The sequence below is a fragment of the Falco cherrug genome, chromosome 12 (assembly GCF_023634085.1).
Source record: "Falco cherrug isolate bFalChe1 chromosome 12, bFalChe1.pri, whole genome shotgun sequence".
Classification (NCBI taxonomy): Eukaryota; Metazoa; Chordata; class Aves; order Falconiformes; family Falconidae; genus Falco; species Falco cherrug.
This window is the reverse complement of record NC_073708.1, coordinates 10,062,992-10,084,718: the sequence shown is the minus strand read 5'-3', so window position 1 is coordinate 10,084,718 and position 21,727 is coordinate 10,062,992. Positions and strand designations below refer to the sequence as shown.

The window sequence follows — 21,727 nt, the reverse complement described above, 5'->3', positions numbered from 1 at the left end:
GAGCACCCCTCTGACCCAGTTGGTCTCCCACCAGCCCAGGTTTGGAGGTGTCTCCTGCCCCAGCAGCTGCCCCTCAGCCTCTCTGCCTGCCTGGCTGCTTCTTCCCTTGCCATAGTTGCACACCCTTTGCACGTGCACTGCTAGAATGCGAGTGCTCCTGAATTACTGGATATGTAGGCTCATCCTCAGCAATTCCATAAAAATAGACAATTGCAGTAAAACATTTTGTAAGGAAGGTATCCAGAGACAGGAACTGAGTTTCATTTACATTGGCAAAGTATAGTCATTGTAGTGGGTTACGGCTTTTGTGGGATGGGTTCCTCCTTTTGTCTAGTGTAAGTCCTCTTGGAGCAGCATCAACTTCTCTGGAACTGGAAAATGCATGTGACCTGCATGGCTCTTGCCTGGCTTTAGCTGGAAGTGAGCAGAGCAATTCCTGCAGAAAGCCCGGCCAAGACAATTTTATTTAGAAGCAGAACAGGGCAAGGAAAATTTATGATGATTCAAGAATGATCCAAGGGGAGGTGGACACAATGAGACATGTCCCTGAAGGATCAGTGGAAGTTCCTAAAGGATATTAACAACTCAGGGAAGTTCCTCTGGCATTTTCATGGCCCTTTCTCATACAGATTTGAAGGCAAAGACAGGAAAATACCTTGTGTAACTTTATTGGTATATGAGGATTCATAGCCAGAGCAAAAAGCCTGCAAGTGAGGAGAGCATCCGGCACAGGAGCCAGGAGGCTGCGAGCCACGCTTCTGCTCAGCCCCTGTGGGAACTCATCACACTTCATCCCTCCTCTGTCCTCTGATTGCTGGTGCAGGCACTGCAACGTGGACATGGTGGGTCAAAGAGGTCTCAGTGCCCTGGGCACCTTGGGCTGGGGCTGGACCCCCCTGGGGGGACCTTCTCCATCTCCTGGGGGGCTCAGGCAAGCTCGGCTCGTTGGCTTGTTGCGAGTTGGCTCCTGTGGCTGTCATGTGCCCATGGCAGCGTGGGGATGCACGCAGGTCCCTCGGCAGGGCTGTGGCCAGGGCTGCCCCTGCTGTTCCCCTCTGGCTCTGGGCTGGGAGCGGGGTCTCTGGGGGTGGGAGAGCCCTTCGGTGGGGAGGCGGGGACGCGGGGCAGGATGCGGGTGGCAGCGGGGCTGGGGCGGGAGGGGAAGAGGCCAAGGGCAGGGAGCGATGCTGTGCGTGGTTAGAGGAAGTGTGAGCGCTGCTGCCCGCCGACAGCCAGACGCACTGGTGCTGCCGGCAGTCGGGCAAGGTGCGTCTGCAGCACCGACATGGTAGGTCCCACTCCTCTCCTTGGGCACGAGTTGGGGTCTGCCTGGAAAAGGGGGTTACGGGACAGCAGGGCTGCGGGCAGGTGCTGCCAGGAACCAGCAGCGCTGCTGGGGACCCTTGGGACGGACCCAGGCTGCCCCTGAGACTCTGCCCCGAGCAGCGAGGCTGTGCCAGGTGCACAGAGCACTGCCAGGCACACTGCTATGGAGGCAGATACCAGCCCTGGGTGGGTGGGGAGGGGTGGGGGGCACAGGGCATGCCCTGGACTTGGGGGCTCCCCAGGAGTGAACTGCACTGCTGGCACAGCCTCCCTCACTGTCCAGCTGTGCTGCAGGCACAGCCCCCACAAAAGTACCTCGCCGGAGGGGCCCTTTCTGCAGCAGAGCTGTACCCGGCTGGCAGCATTGTGCGTGCCTGCATGTAAGCTGGCACAAGCGACATGCGTTTGTGGCTACCAGGACCACCCGGCAGCGGTGTGGGTGCACTGTGGGGTGTGTGAGCCCCCGTGGAACATGCATGCTCACACCTTCCTCCCTGGCATGCAGGGCACTGCTGCGGGACTGCGATCTGCTGGGAGGACGTGGGCTCTGAGTTCTCATGGCATCTGCTACCTGGGCATCGCTGCCATCACATGGGGTAAGCCACCTGCTGCGGGCGTGGTAAGCCCAGCGGGACCCTGTTGCCGAGGAGCCTGCAGGTCCAGGAAACTGGAGGAGGACAGCAATGTTATTCTGGGGGCTTATCAGTCATACTCCCTGCAGCTGCTAGCCCAGGACTGGCTCCTTCTGGGCTGGGAGGGGGCCGCATCTCTTGGGGCCAGCTCCCCCCAGCCAGACCTATTGCAGGACCATGCTCCCCCAGGGAGGATCAGGACACATGTGGTGTCCCCACAGGGTTCCCCAAATGCAGTATGGCAGCTGGTGCATTGCACCGTGATCTGGAGAAAGGCAGCAGCAGCTCGGCTCCCTGCCCATGCCCATGCTGCAGAGCTGGGCACAGCCACAGCCACAGGACCCACAGGTGCAAGGGTTGGGAACACACCTGGGGCAGCACCACACAGAGTTAAAGCTGCTAACTAACATCAGGAAAAGACATCAGAGTAGAAACTAATTTGGTTTTACTGCCTGTAGGATATTTCCTTCATTTTGGCATTGTACAGAGCAAAACCTGCCGATGCCTGCTTTGTCCCTAGGGATCCTGCAGTGAGCTGGGTTATTTTCAAAGGACCTTTTGTGATTGAGCTAAGGAACAGAAGTAAATGCAGAAGTTCCAGGGGGAGGCTGAGATTTAGCTCTGAGGGGAAAACAAAAATGCAAAGGCACCCCAAGTGCTGTGGATGCTGAGCACCACCCTGGGCAGGAGACTTTGGGGGCTGCCAGAGAAGCCAAGGGGTCAACACGTAGGCAAACAGCACCCACCATGGGGTTCAACTCCAGGTGGGGCAGGGAGAGGTAATGTAAGGCTGAGGGGAAGGAGTGAGGATGAGCTGTGCTACAGAGTTGCTAGGGGAGCTGGAGGAAAGAGGCAGGAGAGCATATAGAGGATGGGCTCCCTGGGTCCTTTTTGTTTTAGGGATGGGGTGTGTGAGGGCAGCAGGGCAGCTGCTCTGAGCTGTGCTGGGGAGGCAGCGAGGGCCAGAAGGTGGGTGGTGGGAGCTGAGGCCAGGGCAGGCTCCCAGGAGGTGCCCTGAGCTTCTGTTCTGCAGCTCCAAACTCCCAAGGGGTGAAGAGAATGGCTGTTGAAGGCCACATTTTCCTCAGTTTTCTTGAACGAAGTGGATAGTTTGCTCTTTCACAAGGAAAACCAGACAAATTATGGGAACTCTGCTTAGAAAACTGCATAACTACTGACCAAACCAGAGCCCTAATTAGACTTTGGAAGCCCTAGATTTGCATCTAATCTGCAATGCCCAGGCCCTGGCCTGCATGACCACAGTGTGATATGCTCCCCTGAGATGCAGGGTACCCCAGGCCAGTTATTTGGAGCGATCTTTGATCCCCATCTAATTTTCTGCGCAGATAGAGATACAATCCCCATATCACTTTCTGTAGTTGTGGAGATGCATGCTACTGGAGAGGAGGGAGGAAGACTTTTTTGTGGCTTAAACACTTAGATTGCATCAGGTTGTGGTGAGAAATGCTGTAAATAAGAGCAGGAGAACTTCTGGGTGTGGGTTCCAGTTAATCTCTGGCTTTGCCCTGCATGGTGGGCATGGCTAGGATGTGAACTTCAGTGTTGCAAGACAGTTGTTTTGCAACACTGAATTTTATAAGACTCTTTGACCATCTCTGGCTCAGATGAGCAGCTTGGGATACAGATGCTTTTGGGGGTGAGGCCATGCTCGTTCCTCTGCCTTGATCTAAGCTAACTCTCATGTAGAAGCATAAAGCAGGAAAATTGAAGTGGTACACTTCTGTGCTCAAGGAAGGAACCACATTTAAGGAACCATCTTGATGTTGGGTCTTCCCCTTTGGGAAACCTTTCTGGGCAGGGGGGCAGGGCTGTGGGGCTGGGCTTTCACCCCTTGAGCAGGAGGAGGCATCAGCACTTGGGACTCTTCTGCCACCTGTGCTCTGCCCACCCCATTCCATGCTTCCCTCTGTCTCAGCCTTCACCCCGTCTCCTCCACCTTCCTCACCCCCATGCAGTCCCCCCTCTGCCCTGCCCAATCCACCCACATCTCTGTGTACCCTTAGAGCACCATTATTGCCCACTCTTATCCCTTCCTCCTGTCCCCTTGCCCAACTGTTCACTGGCATCTCTTGGCCCTGATGCCAGCCCTAGCCCACCCTCATGTCCCAAGGGACCCCATCCCCAACCTGGCTCCCATCTTTCCGGCATCGACCCTGGACCTCACTCTCTCTCGCAGGTGTGGTGATGCGGATGGAGGTGGGTGCCTGGAAGTACCACTACAGTGACCAAGGGGACTACACGTGGGAGCAGGCCAGGAACTACTGCCAGACCTTCTTCACTGACCTAGTGGCAATCCAGAACAAGCGGGAGATTGAGTACCTCAATGAGAGCCTGCCCTTCCACAACCGCTACTACTGGATTGGCATCCGCAAGCTGAACGGCATCTGGACCTGGGTGGGCACCAAGAAGGCACTGACGAAGGAGGCGGAGAACTGGGCAGCTGGGGAGCCCAACAACCGCCGCTCCAACCAGGACTGCGTGGAGATCTACATCAAGCGGCCACGGGAGTCGGGCAAGTGGAACGATGAGCCCTGCAACCGGAGGAAAAAGGCACTGTGCTACCAGGGTGAGCGGGGGGACTGTGGCACAGGCCCAGATCAGGTGGGCTGGGGACCTCAGAAGGGTGACCAGTGGCTCCTGATGACCATCCTCTGTGTGCACAGCCTCCTGCCCACCCATTCCATGCAGCCAGCGCGGCGAGTGCGTGGAGACCATCGGGAGCTATCATTGCGAGTGCTACCCTGGCTTCTATGGCCCCGAGTGCGAGGCTGGTGAGGCAAACATCCCCATCCCTCCATCCATGCTGGAAAGCCTGAGCCCTGGCATCAAAGCGGGCAATTCTGTTGTGCTCCTAATGGGCTGGCGGTGCCACATCTCTCCCAGTTGTGCAGTGTGCTGAGCTTGAGCCCAGGGGAGCACGCATGAACTGCAGCCATCCCTACGGAGACTTCAGCTACAACTCCACCTGCGTGTTTGGGTGCCACGAGGGGTTTGAGCGGCAAGGGGCTGGCACGCTGCGGTGCCTGCCTTCCCAGAAGTGGTCAGCAGACATCCCCACGTGCACAGGTAGGGCCTGCCAGGGGGTCTCGGGGATGCAGCATTGATGCTTTGGGGGGGTCAAGCCCCGTGTGCCCAACACTGCTCAGGCAAGTGATGGGCTGCACTTGCTGTGCCCCAGCCCTTTGCAGAAGCGGCTCCCGGTGTTCCGTATGGGGAGCAGTTCCCTGATAAGACTGCAATGGGCAGAGTGGCTGTGAGCTCTGGATGAGCCCCCTGCTTGCCCTGGCTGTCCCAGTGCTCTTGCTTGCTGACCTGAATCCCACCCAGGTGCCAGCACCCTGCATGGTCTGAGCATGAGGGCAGGAGAGTGTCTTGGCATCTCCATCATCCTGGTGGCACCATCTCCATCTCCCCCTGCTCACCCCAATCCACTTTGGGAAGGTGCTTGGCATCTCAGGAATCCTCAGAGAAGATCAAAGGGTGGCTGCTGTTGTGGCCAGGGGAAGGGTGTATCCCAGCGGGGCTGGGCTGCCTTGAGCGGCAGCAAGGGCCTCTGAGATGAGCTTAGGTATAAGCTGGGAGGGACAAAACAGGGCAGGAAGCCACAAAGGAGAGAAAGCTGCGGTACATCATGCTGCAGGGAAAGTCTTCCTGTCAGCGGCTCAAAGGTTCACAGCCAGGTGCCAGGCATCCCAGAGAGGTGCTGGGCTTTTTGGGGGCGTGCGAGAGCCTTGCTCCACCTTCCCTGTGCTGTTGCGTGGTGCATCTGCAGCCTTGCACAAGGGTGGGACAAAGCAAGGACTGGAGCAGACACAGAACACAGCTGGGGACCCTCTGTGTTGGGAGTCCCAGCAGGAGGGGTCGGGGGCAGGCAGGGTCTCTGTATAGATATTTAAAAAATAAAATCCTGCCTTGAAGTTACTGCTGCCAATGATACTTGTTCTGGCTGGGCCTGTGGTCCAGCCCGGGGCTTGCTTTAGGCAGCTGAGACCAGCAAATCTTTCTGTGGTTAAGGGGAACGGGCATGGAGATGTGACTGTCCCATGGCCAGCAGCCCCCACAGTGGCAGGGTCAGAGGCTGGCTCCCAATTTTGTGGAAGTCCTCCCACACAAGCTGGGCTGAGCCTGCCTGCTCCAGGCTTTCCAAGTTCCCAAAGGTTTGCTTTCCCAGCTCACTGTTTTTTCCTGCTGGCTGTAAGTATGATTTATTTTTCTTTTTCGCAATGAATCAGAAGAGTCAGTCAGCCGCCTTTGCTAATTACGAAGCTGCATTAGCAAACGTTGCCAGTTGGGTTTACTCCAAAAACAAGCAGAGGTTCCTGCTGCAGTGAGGCTGATGCTACTGCAGACACTATAAGGGGCAAGGCTGCCTGCCCTGCCCTCGCACGCGCTGCCGGGTGTCTGCCTGCAGCCCTCACGCCCTCAGCATGCCCTCCCCACGCTGCAAAGGTAGAGCCTGGGCTGCCTGCTGGAAGGTGCATCAGTGCTGGGTTTTGGGGCCCCGATAGACACCTCCAGGGATTCTGTGGGAAACCAGGCTTGCCTGTAAAATAGCTGTGAAAGGAAAAGTCTGCCAAGGAAAGTCTTCGGTGTCAGCCTGAAAGGTGTAGGAAATGGGGTCTGTCTCACCGGGGCTGGGTGCCGGTGATGTTAGGTGTGCTCCTGCCACTAACCTGCGGTGGTCCTGCAGGCAGGCAGAGCCGCTCGCCACAGCAAATGTTGGGTGCTGCCATGGCATGCAGCGAAGCACACCCCAGGCACAGCCTGGAGGGGCTGGCACGCAGCCCCTGTAGCCATCCCATCCCCATCCCCTACAGCCCCAAAGCCACCTGGGTGTCCTTCCCACTGCTACTGTGACAAGAATGGAGGCAGGTCTCTGCTCCAATCCAGGGAGGGAGGCGAGTAGGACTGTAGCAGCCATGGTCCTTCATCCTGGGGGCTGCAACGCCAGGGTAGTGCAGGGGATGAACAGGGCTCTGGCAGAGCAGCAACTTCCACCACCAGGAAATCATTCCTATGGCAGAAAAATCATTGCACCAACTACATTACTACTGTTTTTGAAGAGATGAGACTTGTCTGGGTAGGAAAGGCAAATCAGAGACATATCACCAGAGGTTTGGTTTTGCCTGATCAGGATTCAGCCCTAATCCTTAGATTTAACCTCATCTATCTTGTCTCTGAGACCTGCTCTCCCATTGCAGCCATCACCTGCCCAGAGCTCAGTGCTCCAGACCGGGGAGAGCTGAACTGCTCCCACCTCCACGGGGACTTTGCCTTCGGCTCCACGTGTTCCTTCTCCTGTCAGATGGGGTTTGAGCTGATGGGGTCAGAGAGCCGAGAGTGCACAGCCACAGGGACCTGGACAGGGGATGCCCCACGCTGTGAAGGTAAAGCTGCTTCTAGAGCAGAGATCAGGGTGTCATTGGCCTTGGGGAGACACTAGGATGTTCCCCAGCCTCTTGGTTCCAGCAGTTTAGCCTCCCAGTCCCCAAGATCCGCTTGAAGTGTGCCCCTTTGCCCTGCAGCCATCACCTGCCCTGTGCTCAGCGCTCCAGACTGGGGAGAGTTGAGCTGCTCCCACCTCCACGGGGACTTCACCTTTGGCTCCACGTGTGCCTTCTCCTGCCAGGCAGGGTTTGCACTAATGGGGCCAGAGAGCCGCAAATGCACAGCCACAGGGACCTGGACTGGGGATGCCCCACGCTGTGAAGGTAGAGTTGCTGCTCGAGGTGTCCCAGACCTTGGATTGACCCTGGGATGTTCTCCAGTGTCTTGATCCTCTCATTGCAAGTTGAGCCTCATAGTCTCCAGGCTCCTGCTGAAGTGTATATCTATCCATGCAGCTGTTGCCTGCCCAGTGCTCAGTGCTCCAGACCACGGAGAGCTGAACTGCTCCCACCTGCATGGGGACTTCACCTTTGGCTCCACGTGTGCCTTCTCCTGCCGGCCAGGGTTTGCACTGATGGGGCTGGAAAGCCACGAGTGCACAGCCACAGGGACCTGGACTGGGGATACCCCACGCTGTGAAGGTAGAGCTGCTGCTAGAGCTCAGGGTGTTGCTCCCTTTGGGTGACAATAGGATTTTCCCCAACCTCTTGTCCCCACACTTTAACCCTGTAGTCCCCAGCTCCTTCTTGAAGTGTATCTCTGTCCCTGCAGCCATCACCTGCCCTGTGCTCAGTGCTCCAGACCACGGAGAGCTGAACTGCTCCCACCTCCATGGGGACTTTGCCTTTGGCTCCACGTGTGCCTTCTTCTGTCAGATGGGGTTTGCGTTGATGGGGTTGGAGAGCCGAGAGTGCATGGCCACAGGGACCTGGACCGGGGATGCCCCACGCTGTGAAGGTAGAGCTGCTGCTTGAGGTGTCACAGGCCTTGGAATGACCTTGACATGTTCTCCAGTGTCTTGATCTTCTCATTTCAACAGTTGAGTCTTGTAGTCCCCAGCTCCTGCTTGAAGTGTATCTCTGTCCCTGCAGCCATTGCCTGCCCTGTGCTCAGTGCTCCAGACCACGGAGAGCTGAACTGCTCCCACCTCCATGGGGACTTTGCCTTCGGCTCCACGTGTGCCTTCTCCTGCCAGGCAGGATTTGCGCTGATGGGGCTGGAGAGCCGAGAGTGCACAGCCACAGGGACCTGGACTGGGGATGCCCCACAATGCAAAGGTAGAGTTGCTGCTCAGCGTGTCACAGGCCTTGGGATGACCATGGGATGTTCTCCGGTGTCTTGGTCCTCTCATTGCAACAGTTGAGCCTCGTAGTCCCCAGGCTCCTTCTTGAAGTGTATCTCTGTCCCTACAGCCATCACCTGCCCTGTGCTCAGTGCTCCAGACCACGGAGAGCTGAACTGCTCCCACCTCCATGGGGACTTTGCCTTTGGCTCCACGTGTGCCTTCTCCTGTCATACGGGGTTTGCCTTGATGGGGTTGGAGAGCCGAGAGTGCACGGCCACAGGGACCTGGACTGGGGATCCTCCACACTGTGAAGGTAGAGCTGCTGCTTGAGGTGTCACAGGCCTTGGAATGACCTTGACATGTTCTCCAGTGTCTTGATCCTCTCATTTCAACAGTTGAGCCTTGTAGTCCCCAGCTCCTGCTTGAAGTGTATCTCTGTCCCTGCAGCCATTGCCTGCCCAGTGCTCAGTGCTCCAGACCACGGAGAGCTGAACTGCTCCCACCTCCATGGGGACTTTGTCTTTGGCTCCACGTGTGCCTTCTCCTGCCAGGCAGGGTTTGCACTGGTAGGGATGGAGAGTCGCGAATGCACAGCCACAGGGGCATGGACTGGGGACACCGCACAATGCAAAGGTAGATCTCATGATCACATGCATGTCTGGAAGTGCTCTGTTGCAGCAGATTGCTTTCCCCAGTGTCCCCTTTCCCTTAACACCCCTGGTCTGGCAGCTCATCCCCTGGCTCCCCAGCCCACATGTCCCCACCCCACCACCATCATTCCTGTCCAATTGATGCTGCCCCTGTGCTTTATCTGCAGTCATCAGCTGCCTGGTGCTGGACCCCCCCAGCAGAGGCCAGCTGAGCTGCTCTCACACGCATGGGAACTTCACATACAACTCCACGTGCACTTTTTCCTGCGAGGAGGGGTTTATTCGGAGGGGAGCAGAGGTGCTCCGATGTGCGGCCACAGGGAACTGGACTAGGCATGCCCCTGTCTGCACAGGTATGATGGGACTGCTTGGTCCTCTAGCACGGGGGGGGGGGGGGTGTCTAGCTTCCTGCAGCACATCGTGAACATGGCAGGGGGGCACCCCAGAAACCTGGGTGCTGTGACGTCCTTCTGACAGCTTTCTAACCTGTGGGTCTGTGGATCTGTTTCAGAGGACGGTGCCACCTTCTTAAAGGAAGTCTTGGCTTACAGCAGTGGCACAGCTCTGGCAGTAGCCGGCATTGTGCTCTCTGGGATGCTCATTGCCCTCCTTGCCAAGCGGCTCAGCGACAGAGGTACAGAAACACCTCCCACAGCACACCGTTGCTTTGGCCAGGGGCTCTCAGGCAAGGTGGTTACGGAGTCCCAGAGAAGGGTGGGATGAACAGAAGAGTTTAACAATGTGATTGCCTCAGTCCACATGTCTCCTTTGCTGTGAGTTGCGGGGGTCCTTGGCAGTTCGGCCAGCTCAAAGGGTCGGCAGCCAGGTTTGGAGAGCCAGAAAAACACCTTCATTGCAAAGGGGAAGAAGGCAAATGCTTCAGCCCCCACTCCCCCCTCCATCCCATGCTTGCCAAATGGTTCAATTTCAGATGCCGCTGCTGGGGCTTCCCACACCCTTCCCTAATCAAATCTGGTTATTTCTTTTCTATCTGCTCTGTCCCCATGGATGTTTTGACACTGTTACCAGATGAGAAGAAGAAGCTCCTGAACCCCACCAGGTGAGAGCTGTGCTCTGCGGGAGGGTGGCTCTGCCCGTGCCCATCACAGCCCTGCGGTCACCCCGCTGCCACCCAGACCTGCCTGGGTGAGGCTGCTTTTATAAGTGGGAGCATCTTCAGGGCTGAGCCAACCCCTGCCCTTCACACCCTGCACTCTCCCGCACGGCTGACACCCTTGTGCTTGCCTTCCAGTGACCTCGGATCACCGGGCATCTTCACCAATGCAGCGTACGATGCCAACCTGTAAGGTGAGCGCTGGTGAGATGCTCGCAGCACCTTGCCCTCTCACGGCATGCTGGCAGCGTTCCCCCCTGCGCCTGCTTGGCAGGCACCCGTGGAAAATTCACCTGAGCAGCTGCTCTCCTGGCTGGGGTGCTCCCAGGTGGGGACACCCCTTGGGAGGGGAAGGGGGGGTCCCGCTGCTTTGTACTGCACCGAAGGAGGTGACGGCTCTCCTGTGCTTGCAGCCTGGCCGTGACCAAACCCCACCGCGACCGCCGGTGCCGCAGACCCGGCGGGAGTTACTGCCCGGGCCCGGGGGGCTGCGTGCCCCCGCCAGAGCCCGGGCCGCCGCTGCCAGCGGAGACCGCAGGTGCGCCCCGGCCCCCGAGGAGCGGCGCCGCCTCCCCGCAGCACCCACCCACGCACGAAGCCCTCGGAGGACCCGCCCGGGCCCGCGGGGCGCCCACCCCGGCCCTTCCCCGTAGGGAGCGGCCTCCTGCCCGCGGGCCTCGCCCCGCGGCTCCCCCCACTCGCGCTTGTGGCGACGGGCTTGTGTCAGCGGGGCCGGAATAAACGCCTGTGTGTAACGAGCCGCCTCTGTGAGCTGGGGGGCGGGCGAGGGGTGGGCGGCCCCCTTGAGGGCCCGGGGATGAGCGGCGGGCGGGCGGCCCTCCTGAGGGCCTCCGTGGGCCGGGGGACGCGCGGGGGGGCCCGGGGGTGAGGGCGGCGCAGGAGGCCGCGCCCCGCGCTGTGTCCGCCGGCGGCCGCCGTAGCGGGGCGGGGCGGGGCCCGGAAGGAGACGTGTGTTTCGGGAGGAAGGCGGAAGCGATGGCGGCGGCGGAGGCCGAGTGGGAGCCGGCGGGGCTGCTGTCGGGCCCGGGGACCAGCCTGGACTGGGGTGAGCGGGGGGCCGGGGCCGGGCGGTGGGGAGCGCCCCGGTCGGGCCGGCGCTGAGGCCGCTGTCTCTTCCGCAGAGGCCGTGCTGGGTGAGGAGCTGAGCGAGCTGCTGGGCGCCGCGGAGCCGCGGCGGGCCCCGAGGGACGAGCCCGACGTGAGTACCGGGGAGCACGGCGGGAGGCCGGGCTCCGTGCCCCGCCCCGGGGGCTGGGGGTGCGGGCGGGGGACCCCCGAGGAGCGGCGCTGTGGCTTCACGGCGGAGCCGCCCCCCGGCCGGCGGCTTCGCGGCCTTCACCCGCCCGCCCCGCCTTAGCTGCCGAGGGGCAGAGCTGCCAGTCGCTTAATAAATTGTCGACGTCGAAAGGGATTCGGGCGCCGAGTCTAAAGGGGAAAGTTCAAGGTGAAAGTTTGAGGTGGTGAGCGCAGGGGTAGCTGTGCTGTCGGTGGTCGGGAAGGGAAAGCCCCCTGAAGGCAGTGCTGGGGGGGGAGGGGGGCTTCGTTGCATGAGAAGCAGACAATATGTTACCGCTGCACCCACCACCGCTGTGCTTTATCACTTTGCCTATAAGGTGGTTTCTTTTCGTGTCTATTGTAGGATTTTCCCCTAAAATTTTTGCTTGCAACCTTATGCGTTGATCCCCTTGCTTTTCAATGGTTGCACGTACTGCTCTTTCTGTCCTGAGACAATTGCCTCCTGGATTCTCTGCTGTGCGTTCTTCCCCTTGCCTTCTCTCTGCTCACCGTGTCGTAACCCACCTCCAGCACAGCCCTTCGGTTGTCCAACATAAACCCCAGGTACTGAGCGTATTCCTACAGGTGTTGTGGAACCAGGCGCTGGAGAAAATGTGGGAACTGCTTGGCTGTACAAGGGGAGGGTATTGCCTGCCAGCAAGTCAGCATTAGTTACCTGCGTGGAGGCTCTTACTACAGAGCTCGGGCAGTGGGTTTTGGTCATTCTTCCTATAAATGCACTCTGATGTGCTTTCTCTTCATCCTAGCTTGCAAGTACTAATATCTGTGCACTCTGCAGACTTTCTGAGCCTCTCTTTATAAGGCAAGTTGAGAATGTCAGGAAAGGTATGTTTGCAGGATAGTTTTTAGCAAGAAAATATTTGCTGTATATTTGTATAAGTCAGGTATGTGATATCTATATTTTTCATGCCAAGTGCTCATAAAATGCCACATTTGAGTAGGGAGCTGAGACTTACAGATGCATCAACAGGAAAAATGGATCAAAAAACCCCTCAACATTGCTGTAAAGGTCATACAGTCAATAAAATGTGTGAAGTGATTTTAGGGGCTTTTTTTCTTGGATTTTTTTTTTTCAGTTTTGTTGGTGTGTTTGTTTTTTTTCCTGTCTTCCCCTGCTGGAAAAGGAAACTGGTGCCTCAGGCTTTAGAAGATGATGACATCACTTTATGCAAGTATAGGGAGACCTAATCCATATTGTTCATCAGATCTTGAGCAAATCAGTCCTTGTGTCTCTTTTCCTGCTGGTAAACTGCCCCTGGTGCTGCTTTTGTTTATAAAGTGCTTTGAGATGTGATGATGGAAGGGCATTAAGTAAATCTTTTGGTGCAGATGAGGGAGAAGATGGCAACAAGTTGCTAAAACTTGTGCTTTATATAAGGTGGTTCAATGACTGGACTTAGAACTTTCTTTTTACAAATTACTGATAACAGGGTAATAATTAGTGATGCTCTTAAACTGACATGCTCCTTTCCTACAGGTCTAAGCTTTAAAAGAAGCCTTGTCTTGTGTATTCCAGTTGAGAATTGCTCCCTTAAGGGCATTTATCTCTTGTGTGTCTTAAGGCAACTGAAGTGATCATTGTGTTGGTTTTGTTTTCCAGAGCTGTAAGAATGTGAACATAATGGCTGGTGGCTTCAGTGTATACTGTCTTTTTGTATTGTTTCTTTTTCTGAACTGTCGTTTCAGGAAAATGATCTCTATAACTTTCATTTTGATTTGGATTTGATGTCTTGGGACTCAGACCTTTGGAATATTACGAGCCATGCTTATACAGGTAATTAACCTTCTGCATTTTGCAGGCAGGACTATTCCTCCCCACCACACCTGGTTGAGTTGCCACAACTTAAGGATGGTGGTAACTTAATGAAACTATTTGATGCCTTACAGCATTTAGCTCTGTGATGAGAAGTCATGATGTGTTTCTGTAGGATGGGTGCAGCTGGCGAGGGCTGCCTTACAAGCTGAGCCATTTAGTCTCACTATGTTTTCTGCTATGTCTTGCTTCAGGAATTAAATAGCTGGTGTAGGGCAGTGTATCCTTTACTGATCTCCCATTAACAAAACTTTGTACAGTAAAATTTCATTATCTGTCTCTTGCAGATTCAAGTGTGAAGACAGAACCCTTGTCACCAGCCGCTTCAAATTGTTCGGTCCCTTCTCCGTCATCTGTGGACTCTCCAGTGCAGAATGTGCCTGTACGCAGAAACCTCCGTGTAACAGATAACTGGCTCTGAGTGACTGCTGTTGTGACAAACAGAAAGCCCAGTGGTTTACTTCTCTGACCAACTTCATGGCATAAGAGGAAACAGCTTATTTTTCCAACCCTTGAAAACCAACTTCCCTTCAGTGATGTTTTCTTTCTTCTCCCGCTGTGATCCAGTCTAAAAAGAGCATGTTCAGTTCTGTTTCCTCAGCTGTGTTTATTAGCCTGGTTGCCAAACAAAATGCCTTCTAAAGGCTTCTGAACCTAGCAGTTGCTGGCCTCTGCTTCCCATTGCTCTGCTGATAGGGAGAAGTACTTGTTTGGTTTTCAGTGATTCTGAGCGTTGACCAAAATAAAACTGCAAAACAAAACCTTTCTCCTGTTTGCTGCAGCAGCAACACAGATGTGATGAGAGGCAGTTATAATCTGAACTGCTGGTAGGCACTTTTCTGTGTTTCTGAAGCATTAATTTCATGTACTTTCTGCCTGCAGGATGATGTGGACTTCAGCTGTAGTTCCCAGATGTCTCCCATCTCTCTCTACAGCAAGAGTTGCAGAAGCCCTGCATCCCCCGAAGGAGATGGAGGGAAGAAGCCTGCTGTCAGCATCACTCCTCGGTCTGGTATGAGAGACCGAGTTACTTTGATTCCATAGAAAATATGCATACTGTCTCGCATATGAAAGTTTAACTAACAGACATTAGTATATCCTGTCATTGCTGATTTGAATTTGTAATCAGATGTGTCTGTTCTTAACAAATGCTATAGATGGGTAAAAAAACCCCATACCAAAAGCCATGTTATTACTACCCGAATTCTTCATTTTATATCCTCTGGTCCAACTCTGACTCTTTTTCCTTTCCTAGCGAATAATTCTGCGAAGACCCTGAAGAGGTGTGGTCAGGCAGCGTCCAGGCCTTTGATACAACCCAAACCGCTTTTGCCAGCTGTACCTGAGGCTCAGGCTAACATTGGCATACCAGCTAAAACCATCATTATTCAGACTCTTCCCACACTTGTTCCACTGCCAAAGCATCAGCCAGTTGTTAACATCCAGCCAGCACCTCCTAAAGGTAGATGAACTGTTTTGACTGAGCCAGGTCTCAGGGGTAAACACCGCACCTGTTTGGGATGGTCACTAGAATGAAGTTAGGTTTTGCAGGTGAAATGGGGAGGGGTAGGAGAAAAGAGGGGTTCTACATGCTTTGTCGAAAAAGCTTTAGGCTGAGAAGATGGTTTTATTCCTCTCTCATATAATTATAAGGGAAGCAACCCTCACCTGGGCATTATTTACTGGAAGACAGTAAAGCAGAAGAGACTATGCTGAGCACTGGCAGTTGTGGGGATAAAACTGTTGATTTGGAAGGATGTCTGGGAACCCTTAGCTCTGATCTACTTGTGATGGCAAGTGATGCGTAAGGTGATAATGGTGCTACTCTATGACAACCAAAGGAAGATCCAGCAGGATCAGTTAGGATGGATTGAATGAAACTTGAAAACTTGGGAGGAGTGATAAAAGTGTTTTTTTCCCCATGTGACAATCTGCCACAGGATGGTGGAAATATGAGTTTATGGCTTTTTATCTGGCTAAACAACATTAAATAGGGTGTTGTGAAATCTGCACAGAGAGGCATGTCAGAGGTCAGAAAAGTTGCTTATAGCTGCAAGCTGATGTTAACAAGAGGCAAGTGATTTCCAGTCCACTGATAATTATTCTTTCCTCCTGTTGGCCTGTAACAGATACTTGAAGTAGCTTGAGCCTTCGCTTCTGAATCCAAAGCACTGTTTTGCTCTTCAGCTAAGGCAGTAGGGACGTTACTTGCATTGCTGAAATAGTCAGATGCAGTTGCTCGTTTTCACCAGCTGATGGCTGCAGCCTCTTGCCGTTGACTCAGACGTGGAGGCATGGAAGGAAAATGAGACAAATACTTAATGGCATGTATCTAGAAATTATTGCAATAGTGAAATACTTGTCTCCATTACTAATTGCTCTTCCATCAGGCGTTAAGCCATATCTGGAGGCACTGACACTTGTTACAACATGCCTAAGATTGTTAGACCGCTTAAAACACAGGTCAGCACAGTCAGCATGACCTACTTTTTACTCCTTCTGATGTTCCAGCTGATAAAATACCATCTGGAATAAGGAATGTTGGCAATATAGATTTTTTGGATATAAGTATAGTGAAATACTGTGAAGATCAACTTCTCTTTTTCCCTGAAGAAAAGTCAGGAGAGTAATTTTTGTGAGGCACTATAGAGAAAACACTTCTGGGAAAGTGTTTCCATGCCATGTATTTACTTTATCTGATAGTGTGTTTAAAAATTCTGTTGTGCTGCTTCCATAACAAGAACCATAAGGATTTTTTTTTTAGTTCATCAAAATCTCCTGCACATGATGAGTTGGAGCTACCAGTTTGAAATATGCCATTATCCTCAAAGGAGCATGAGGAATGATACTTTTACGGTCCTTTTCATAAAAGCTTAAAGAAGGAAGCGTGATCTTTATGCATTAAAAACAATTGTCAAAATCTCAAATTCACCATTTGAGGTTCTTAAATAGGGTTGTACTAACTTCAAGATTATGTCTGCAAAAAAAGGAGATCTAATCTTACACCTCATACATAAAAGATCTTGGCGCTAGGTAAGTTACTTCATTTGTCACTTTCCAGAAGGTTGGGTAGATGCTGTAATACATTGCCGTGCATTTTGGTTGGAATGCTCAGCTGGAACATGCTGTTTCTGAAAGGTGGTGAGGTCATCCTGTTACAAAGGATTGGAGAGATGTTCATGTGTTTTCAGACAACTCAAGCACCTGCTTAAGTTAAATGTCGTTGTTGGACTGAAATTTCTTGGAAGTGATTGTTTTTAATTCCATTTCAGACTGTCAAAATTACCTCATTTTTCCTGCTTGCCTTTTTTTAAGCTCTGTTCAGCTTGTGCATAAAATTTCTTACACGAGACATTTTTCAAAAAGAAATTGGTCTTGTCTTGGTATGAATTGAGGCTTTAACTTATGTTTTGAAAGTGTAACTGGCATTGCTCTTTCTTTTTCATCTTCTTTCTCTATGCTGTTTCTGAATTGGTTTGTATAGTATGAGTCAGTTCAGTGGAAAACTTACCACACAGAATACAGCAATAAAGAAGGGACGGACAAAAGGGAGGAGGAGGATGAGGATTGAGGTAGACCGGTTAAGTTCTTTGAGGAAGTTGCCCAAAGCACATCAAGTGTTAGCAATACTGAAATGAGTAATGTTTCTAACAAGTGTTGACTTTTATTGACTTTGAAGAGCTTTTGGGAGTGAGCTTGATTTATTGGATCCCTTTAATATGTGTGGTTTTGGCTTACAGGGTGGATTAAGACCCCTGCAAACTTTTGAGGGTTTTGGGTTGGGTTTTTTTATTCCTATCCTGTGGAATATACTAGTGCTGTAGAATTGAACTTGAGATATATTGTGCAGGGCAGGAGAGGAAGCAAAAGCTTTCTATGTCCTACCTCAGTATTGCCCTACAAACTGGTCATGTACAAATCCATTTCATACTATACACTGAGCACTCCTGTTTGTTCTTGTGTTCTAGGTCAACTGGTGGTGCTCCCCCAGCCCACTATGGTACAGCTCCAGGCTTCTGGGGTGCTTCCTGCCTCCCAGCCAGTCATTGCCGTCCCTGGAGGGACCACACCACTTCACAGTCATACAGTGAATGCGTTGCCTGCAGCTGCTGCGAATGGCTCAACAAGCGGCAAAATACCAGCGACTAAGCCCCTGCTTCAAAGCACCACACCAGCAATGGGGCTGGATGTAAGTTCTGGCTGTGTGATGATAGCTAATAACTGAAGCTCAGAAAGAGTTTTCAGTTATCTGCGTCTGGGATATGATGGGAGAACCATGTCGCTTTAGAGTCTTCAGGAGGACAGAGCTGCAGTTGGTCTTGTCTAATAGGATTTCTAACAGTAAATGGAGTTTGGCAGCTTGGCAAGGAGTGGGGAGGAACAGGTTGATATCTGCTGGCCTGCCTGGAGTTGCAGACCAGGTGTGCAAGCACTGTGGCAGAAGACAGTGCTGATACATTTTTTTTTTTAAATTTCCCCCCCCCCTTTGTTTGTCTTCTCAACTGTAGACTCTCAGTGACTGGAGCTCTCTTACATACATGAAGGTTTGATATGTCTGCTTTTTGATTAGTGCTAAACCATTTTTCTAATCCGTGTAATAAAAGCACTGCTTTGGAAGTAGATGAATTGAAGTGTCAGCAGTAGGCCTGATTCTTCCATGCTGTTTATCTTCCCAGATTTTATTAATGATTTTTAGAAACTTCAGATACTGAGTTTCATATGATCCTGATCTCTTCAGGCTTCCTTTTGATCATATGCTGAATGAGTAGAAAAGGGGTAAGCTCTCAACAGTCACTGTGCAAATAGATATGTTTTTCCACGGTAGTTCACAGTAAGCAGTAAAGAGAAATAACTTTCGAGATGTGCAGGGTTTTTTTCCTCCTTTAGCTTTGACATCTTAACTAGCTAGGAAGCTGGGTGTTAACTTGATTTAGTTCCTAGTAGTCTGGAGCTGCTTTGTTGCATTCTGTTGTCCGAAAGAAGGCATGGTTGGGAAGAATACAGAAGCTTCTTGTTTGTGGCTTTTAAACTCTCAGGGTGTTGTTCTCCAGTGTGGTGTTCCAAGTGCTGCTGTCATGAGCTGAAGGTCCTGTTGCATCCCTCAGTGTGAGGGAGAAAACACTGGTATTCATTCACATGAAATTTTGCCGTGTAGTCACCTGCTTATTAGCAGTGCAGGGCACTGCTTCGCAAAGGCATGTGTCTTCTGGCTTCTTTGGAGGGATGTTGTTGTACGGTTTCCTAGTGTCTGGGAATTGCCACTCATGCTTGATGTTAAATTTTCCTCACTATTCATGTTTGTGTGGGGGCTGCATTTTTAAATGAAAAATTATTTGCTACAAATAATTCAGCACTCAGACTGCATTGTAAACCCAGTCTTGAATTTTCAAGAAGCTGACAAAGGTCTGTTAGACCAGTTAAGAGCACTGCATTTTTAAATGATAGTTGCCTGCTGTACAAAGCCAAACTGAGGAGACCTGTCAGCAGTCACTAGGTTTGTGACTCCCTGTAATCAGGACTAGCATGGCACCTTGCCGTTGTCTGAATATAAGGTTTAATTGACAAAACCGCCTAATTGTCAGCACACTTCATATACGCATCTGTTGACAGTCAGTAGTCAAACATGTAGCTGTGATAATGAATAGCTGTTTGTTTTGAATGATGGTTGTGTGGATATTTTGAGCTGAAGCTGTTTTAGGGAGGCAGTTTTTAGACTTGGTATCAGCCTAAATGCTGCGTATCTTACCTGTGCTTATTGAAACATGAAAAAAACAGTTGCAACTGCTCATCAGCACATACTGTGTCATAGCACTTTGAAAAAGAACAAATGTTTCAGGATACAGCTGGTGCCAGTGGGGTTAAAAGATCTTGAGACCGCCTTAGATGCCATATGTGGTGCACAGAGCTGCACAGATGTAGCTGTCATTTGAGCTCTGTAACAAGTTTTATTGTTTGGTAATCTAAGCAGATGTTGCAGGATAAAAAGAAACACTGCAGGACTTTCTTTTGGGTTTAGGAGGGATAAACTGTTAGCTTAACACTCAGCCCTTCCAGTGGCTTAGGCTGAGATCGGCTGACAGCAAGCTGTACGCTGTGAGGCCGTACATTGTGCGTGTCCTGATGGCGCGTGTTTACACAGCTTGCCAGCCCTGGGGAAGTGCTAGGCTTTCAGTGCCGTCACTCTTCGCTAGGAAACTGGTGAAGAACTTCCCACTAGGAAATTGGACAAAAGAAATGCTGCCTAAGCAAGCCACTCTTCCAGATGAAGGAAGGAGGCTCTTAATCAAATAAGCAGATTGCCTTTCCTGTTGCTGTGAAGTGATATGAGGACATAAACAGTAGGTGTGTGCGGGAATCCAGTTTAGGTGTGTCCTTATAGGGCCCTTTTCTCATGTTTCCACTCTGTAGCAAGAAAAGATTTAATTTTGCCTTCCAGTTCTGTTGATAAAAAAGTATTGAAAATTTAGAAAAAATTAGTTCACACTTATGTATGCAAAATTACTTCAACATTTCTATTAAAGAATCCTGTTTTATGTGCTGTACTTTAGGTAATTTTCATATGAAATAAACTCGTTAGTCAAGTTGTGTTCTGTTGAGTTAGAAACAAGAAAACCCAGGTCTTTCATAAGAACAGAAAAAACATTTGCGTAGGTTTTGTGTTCCTGCATTTAAGGTGCATCTTCGAAAACAGCAGCTTTCATAAGTTGAGGCAGGAATCTAGCCAATGTAAAGTTGAAATGGTTTGTACTTTCAGCTTTCTGTTAACTTTCCCAGTGTGTGTACCAAAACCTGCAGTGCGTGGGAGACATTCTTAGTGCCTTGTGCTAGAAATACAGTTAGCGTTGGAATGGAGATTAAATTTTGCTCAGAACTGATTTTTCTTTGGAAGACTGAATTGAGGTAGCGGTGTTTATTTGTAAAGTGTATGACTCTTTGCAAAGACTCTGAAGTTAGAGGACAATCCGAATCTAGTTGGTAGTTTGAAGCAATTTTGCAATGAACCTTTCACCTCTCAATATTTACAACATATTTTTTATGTGTGTGGTGGGGTAGTTTTGAAAGCTGGGTAACAGAAGTTGCAGCACTGATTAATGTTTGATTTTAATGCTGATGTTTTCCCGTTATGGTAGGTGTTTCCTGGGAACCAGAAGTTACTATCTTGAGTGGTAAATTAATACAATACAACCTACAAAGAGGGAGACTGCAACAGAAGTTAGAGTTGTTTGCTACGTTGAGTCTTTGTTCAGCACTTGTGTAAAGCAATGTTGGTCAAGCAGTCTGACTTTATATATTATAATGTTCCTCTCTCTCTTCTGATTACCAAAATGCAAAGGGCATGTTTATCTTGATGCCAAGCCAGCTATGTAATGCTTAGTGCCATACTGCTTCCAGGTTCAAGCATTGTTGCACTGTTTCACACACAGAGCTCTATTTCCTGCATCAGATTTAGGTAGGATCAGGTAGTGTGACTTTATTCCCCAAGGAAAGGCAGACAAGTGCTAGAGGGTTGACCAAGGATCTTAAACTGTTTTAGGGATTTTCAATTAAAACAAAGTAACTCAAGGACACAACAGTTGGGTTTCATTTAAGCAAGCTTAAGAAACGAGTCAAAGTTAAAGTGGTGTGGCATAGACTAAAATGCAGTTATTTTGCAGGGTACCTTGAATCGGACTGGAGAGAGCTGACAGCATTTGGAGAACACTGAGTAAAGGAGGACAGTTTAGATAAATGCAGCCTGAAATGTAGCTGGTGGTGTCTGAAACAACGATAGATGTACCTTAGGATGTACTCTTAGTGTACAAACACTGCACTGGTGCTTTAACTCCCATGTTTTCTCCAGGGCAGTAAGGAGATTTGTCAGAGGTTCCAGATGCTTAGTCAAAACCTCTCCAGTAGTGAGTAGTCCTAAGCAGGTCTGCAAACAAGAATGGCTGTAAACAATTTGGTCTTCTCTGTTTGACTTTGTGATGAAAAACTTCTTTTTAAAAAGAAGAAGAATGTAACTACTTGTTTGGAGTATCACACAGCTGAAGCCAAAGCTGCTGCATGAACTCATTCCTTATTATTTCATCTCAGTTGAAATGATCCTGGCTCCAGAATGGTGTGTTCTATACACTGCGGTCCTTGGCTAGCCTGAATCTTTCTTTTTTTTTCCCCCCCCAAAGTTTTTATACATCTGCA

The 21,727-nt window shown here is 51.3% G+C and overlaps 2 protein-coding genes across 8 annotated transcripts in view; both read left to right on the top strand.

Annotated features, from left to right (window-relative positions):
• The first annotated feature begins 734 nt into the window (after positions 1-734).
• Positions 735-11,171, top strand: SELP (selectin P). 6 transcript variants are annotated; one of them, XM_055724465.1, is made up of 17 exons: positions 735-842; positions 1,832-1,922; positions 4,156-4,545; positions 4,643-4,750; positions 4,863-5,045; positions 7,181-7,366; positions 7,505-7,690; positions 7,823-8,008; positions 8,139-8,324; positions 8,459-8,644; positions 8,780-8,965; positions 9,100-9,285; positions 9,470-9,655; positions 9,814-9,936; positions 10,332-10,362; positions 10,555-10,610; positions 10,830-11,171. In XM_055724465.1, exons 1-16 carry the CDS (start codon positions 840-842, stop codon positions 10,607-10,609), a joined length of 2,472 nt encoding a protein of 823 aa, XP_055580440.1. In that variant the 5' UTR covers positions 735-839; the 3' UTR covers position 10,610; positions 10,830-11,171. The 6 variants fall into 6 exon arrangements, with proteins under 6 accessions (XP_055580440.1, XP_055580439.1, XP_055580441.1 ...); XM_055724464.1 differs by lacking the exon at positions 735-842 and adding an exon at positions 1,178-1,288; XM_055724466.1 differs by lacking the exons at positions 735-842; positions 8,139-8,324 and adding an exon at positions 1,178-1,288.
• A 92-nt stretch (positions 11,172-11,263) lies between these two features.
• ATF6 (activating transcription factor 6) overlaps positions 11,264-21,727 on the top strand; it is an 81,682-nt gene continuing 71,218 nt past the window's right edge. Inside the window, exons 1-7 of one of the 2 annotated variants that reach the window (XM_055724473.1) lie at positions 11,264-11,482; positions 11,559-11,635; positions 13,420-13,507; positions 13,834-13,928; positions 14,429-14,558; positions 14,802-15,008; positions 17,515-17,735. In XM_055724473.1, coding sequence (XP_055580448.1) covers positions 11,413-11,482; positions 11,559-11,635; positions 13,420-13,507; positions 13,834-13,928; positions 14,429-14,558; positions 14,802-15,008; positions 17,515-17,735 — 888 coding nt within the window. In that variant the 5' untranslated portion in view covers positions 11,264-11,412. The remainder of the gene's footprint in view (positions 11,483-11,558; positions 11,636-13,419; positions 13,508-13,833; positions 13,929-14,428; positions 14,559-14,801; positions 15,009-17,514; positions 17,736-21,727) is intronic. The other variant, XM_055724472.1, reaches the window with a different exon arrangement.